This window comes from Acyrthosiphon pisum, chromosome A2 (assembly GCF_005508785.2).
Source record: "Acyrthosiphon pisum isolate AL4f chromosome A2, pea_aphid_22Mar2018_4r6ur, whole genome shotgun sequence".
Lineage (NCBI taxonomy): Eukaryota > Metazoa > Arthropoda > Insecta > Hemiptera > Aphididae > Acyrthosiphon > Acyrthosiphon pisum.
This window is the reverse complement of record NC_042495.1, coordinates 100,738,057-100,742,363: the sequence shown is the minus strand read 5'-3', so window position 1 is coordinate 100,742,363 and position 4,307 is coordinate 100,738,057. Positions and strand designations below refer to the sequence as shown.

Here is a 4,307-nt window from a genome sequence, read left to right as displayed (position 1 = left end):
GCCCGGTTAATCTCGTACAATGCCCGGCCAATGTATAAAAAAATTGAGTATTAAAACGGTCATTCTTACATTGCCCAAAATGTTCGGGCATTGTACATAGTGCCCGGACATTGTATAACAATGCCCAGGTTTCCTACTTTGCCCGTAACATATATATGGTTCTAGGACGTCTCTTTTTATAAAGTATTATTTTTATTATTTATTAATTATTATTATAGGTATATATATGGTCCTAGGAGATCTTTTTTATTTAACTTATTATTGACTAAATTATTGAATTATATAATATGCAATTTAAATTTTTAAATTTCCTGTTAGGTTTTGTGGTTTCGCCAATATATCCATTCGCCGATATAACCGTTCGCTGGTATATCCATTCGCCGAAATGGATTTCGCGAATTAACCGGTTACCATGGCAACGCTTGGCTACATCCTGATTTGACTCGCTTCCGCAATAAAAAAAAATAGGTGATGTTGGTATCTCATATTTCTCAAGCAAATCAATGGGGACGTTTTCTAAAGCCTTTATGAAAACTCCATAGCTCATTGGCTCGTGCTTTTGAAAAGCTACTATTTTCTTGCCTTTGCTTTCTTCACATTTAACAAGGAGTGCCTCGAAATCAGCATACATCGCGAACGGATGTCTTTGAGCGTTACTTCACCCATCGAACTGTAACAATGTACCGGGCTTAGGAATCTTAGGCAGAATTGGCTTGTGTGCTCCACATATCAACTTATGTTGTTCAAGTCCCGCCTGACCTTTTAACTTATATTTTGTATGTATATTGTCAAAACTGGTGAAGCAACGTTTGAAAAATACTACGCTCTCTTCATGTCCGGTTATTTGTGATCTCACAAGCCTCGAAAGGTTAGAAATGTAGGTGTAGTGGCTTTTATTACCGTCAGTAATTAGTAAGAGATCAGAATGATATTTTTTTTCTTCATCCACAACCTTAAGTGGATAAACAATATGTTTCTTATTCTTTTCTCTTTTTAATACATAAACTTTGACTTATATTTTCGGATTACTTTTTTCAAATGTTTTTATTTTCCTCGCGGGTGTTGGGGATGTTAAGCCAAAAAAAATATATTTGTCCTCAAGCGATGTATAATTGTCTGCCCCTTGATTTTTGATGATACCCGAAACGTGTCTTGCTAGGATTGCCCACTTGAAGCACTGTTGGTCTGAGTTTGGGGGATTGATAATTGCTTTTTTATTTTTTATGTCCTCTGGATATATAATATAAGACGAACATCCCATAGGCGAATAACTATATTATACTCCTAACAGTAAACCATTTATTGATTGTTACGTAAATAGAAGTATATAATATGTGTGAGAAGTGATATATATGTTTGCAGTATTTATCACGATTAAAGATATTGTTGCCCAACGAATTTAAAAAAGTGTCTACCCAAATGAATCTCCATTATCAGTATTAAACAGCTGGAGACTTACGCACTAGCGCTTATTTGTTGTAGTGACTATAAATGCAATTACCTTTCAAATGTAAATAGTAGTTCCGTGATATCCACCATGATATATAAGCGCTAGTGCTTAAGTCTCCAGCTGTTTAGCTTAACTTTAATACTGATTATAGAGATTCATTTCGGTAGACACTTTTCAAGTATGGGAATCATAGGTCGATGGGCAACCATACTATCTATAGCCGTGGTATTTATATAATATTTATAATATTTGACAACATAAATAATAATAATATTTGATAACATAAATAGATGATTCAGTTACATTTATGTGTGTTGCGGTTCGCCTATATTAATTAATTAATACAAGTTTGGGAGGTGCATGTAGTATGTACATTGTACACAAATTGCCTATAGAGAGGTACCTATGCTTTTACATGTATAATTTAAGGGGAGGTGCGGCTGAACCTACATATTATTTATACTACATATATACGACATATATGACTATATTTTATATCATTTTCTATTCATTGAATTACCTATCATTAACTAATAGCCGTCAATTAATAAAGGTTCTTAGTAGGCATTGATAATCGTTTTATAGATAGTTTTTATAGATTAATTAATTATAAAATATTAAAATAAAAAGAAATAACACCCTGCAGTATTAACCGAAACCGAAATTTCATAATTTTGAAAACCGAACTATAGAAACGAAACTAAAATATTATATTTTTAAGTACCGAAACCCAAAATCCGAAACCATATCAGAAACTGATAAAATCATGAACGTTCAGACCCTAGTAGGAAGCAGTGTTTCAAAAGAACATAAGTGGTTAGTACAAAGCTGTAGTAATATTTTGATAGACATTTATTTATATTTTCCAGTTCATACTATTCTTTCTATAATTTATATACCTAGTTATTAATATATTAGTCATTATTATATTGAAATATCGAGAATGAAATCCATTAGTGAATTTACGTTCAACTGTTGAGGAGGCATCTTATCCTGATTCGGTGGTAGTACTGGTTTTGGTTCAGAGGTATATTGCTTTTTTTGGATATTTTCTGATGCAGAAGACGACAACTGACCACCGATTTCCGATGTGTTCTTACTCCCCGGAATATACGTGTTAGAGAAAGGTTTAGTCGTCGTCGTCGCTCGTGGCTGAGGATACTGGTCTTCGACAGCGTTAGTACGAATCGCCGCATCCGGAATGTCTTTAGAAGATGTCTACATTTAGGACAAAAAAAATTGAAAAACAATATCTAAATACCATATAGATGTCAGAATAATATTATAGCCACACACCAATACTATACCACCAATACTATACTATAGTATATTATAATATAATACGTTAGTACTTTTTACCAGATTAGTTAACGATTTGTCTAGGTTATGCGTTGACAGATTTGGCGGGTCATCTGTATAATTATCGGTCGCTGTAGTTATTGTGTTCGTCGTAGTCATCATTGCCGAATTGTCCATCGTAGTCGTTGCTGAAGTGTTCGTCGTCATCGTTGCCGATATGGTCGTCGTAACCTGAGAGGACTATTTGAAAAAAAGGTGACGGTGGTTAGGAATTCATAAAAATGTGCAAACTCTTTTGTATACAAAGGTTAAAAAATTATAAAATCTTCAATCTTTGTAGCTAAGGACCTTAGCACCCACAGTGCCAAATGCAGTACCAAGAACCTCCCATGACCAGAACCCCTGTTGCTGAAAACTTGACTTTTCACAATTTTTTTTTTACCATTAATCTTACTATAGTTTATGCCGTTTTGGACCATCTATTTCAGAATTTGTACCAAAATATTTCCCCCGGAAAAATCAATTTTCTGCCGGTGTGCCAAACGTTTTATTTTATATTTTCTATTCGTATCTGAATTATATACAAATAAAAACTATACTTTTGTTCGTCAATTAATACAGCTTTTTGAAGCGGTTTACAGCAAAACTACCTATTATAAAAAATTTTTTAGAAGAATTTTTTTTACAAACATAAGAAATCCGATTTTTGATATCGTATTTCAATCGTCCAATATCGCATAGTAAATTAACAATTTTTTTTTTACTTTTTATCGATAAATTATTTAACTATTGACTAAAAATATCAATAATTTGCATTCTTACGATTGTTAAAAAAGTTCTTCTCGACAATTTTTATAATAGGTAGTTTTGCTTTAAACCATTTTAATAATCCGTAAGCCGTATTACTTGAATTATCATACTATTTGGGAATGATAAAAAAAGAAATACTCAAAAAACTATTTACAAAAGAAAGCATTCAATGTACATAATCTGAGCCACAACCAGGTGATGGTATTTAAGTATTGAATATAATGAACCAAATAAAATTACAGATGGAATTGTGTGGGTAGCAACAGGTACTACTATGTTATCCAATAAGAAATATCCCATATTAATAGCTGAATATTCTTGTTTTGAAAATATTTACAAAAGTGTGTTTAAATTAATAAAAAAGGTGAATAAGTGGATGTCGCTCTGTTGTACAGTAGATTACTAGTGGGTCATTGTATAATAGATGGTATTAAATTTGAATTCAATGATATAATATCATTGCATAAGAAAAACGATTCTGAGCGGAGACGGTATGTCAGTCTAGGTATAAGGCATAATATTATATATGGTATTAAAAAAAAATTGACCTATAATAGGTACCTATAATAAATTCCAAATTAATCATATCACAATATCCATTAGTTACTTATAACGCGTTATACAATATGTAATTTCGTCCAAATTTGAAGTTAAAATGACTATAAAAGTAAACTGTGTAAATGTATTTTTTAGATTTTTTTGTAACAGAATTAATTACTTATGTGGAATCTTCTTCTAAATTTTCAAT

At 31.9% G+C, this 4,307-nt stretch overlaps 1 protein-coding gene across 3 annotated transcripts in view; it reads right to left on the bottom strand.

Moving 5' to 3' along the window:
- LOC100168229 overlaps positions 1-4,307 on the bottom strand; it is a 396,335-nt gene that overhangs the window by 378,571 nt on the left and 13,457 nt on the right. For 2 of the 3 annotated variants that reach the window (XM_029489229.1, XM_029489230.1), the window contains exons 5-6: positions 2,810-2,989; positions 2,417-2,668 (exon numbers count right to left, since the gene is read on the bottom strand). In XM_029489229.1, coding sequence (XP_029345089.1) covers positions 2,417-2,668; positions 2,810-2,989 — 432 coding nt within the window. The remainder of the gene's footprint in view (positions 1-2,416; positions 2,669-2,809; positions 2,990-4,307) is intronic. The other variant, XM_029489231.1, reaches the window with a different exon arrangement.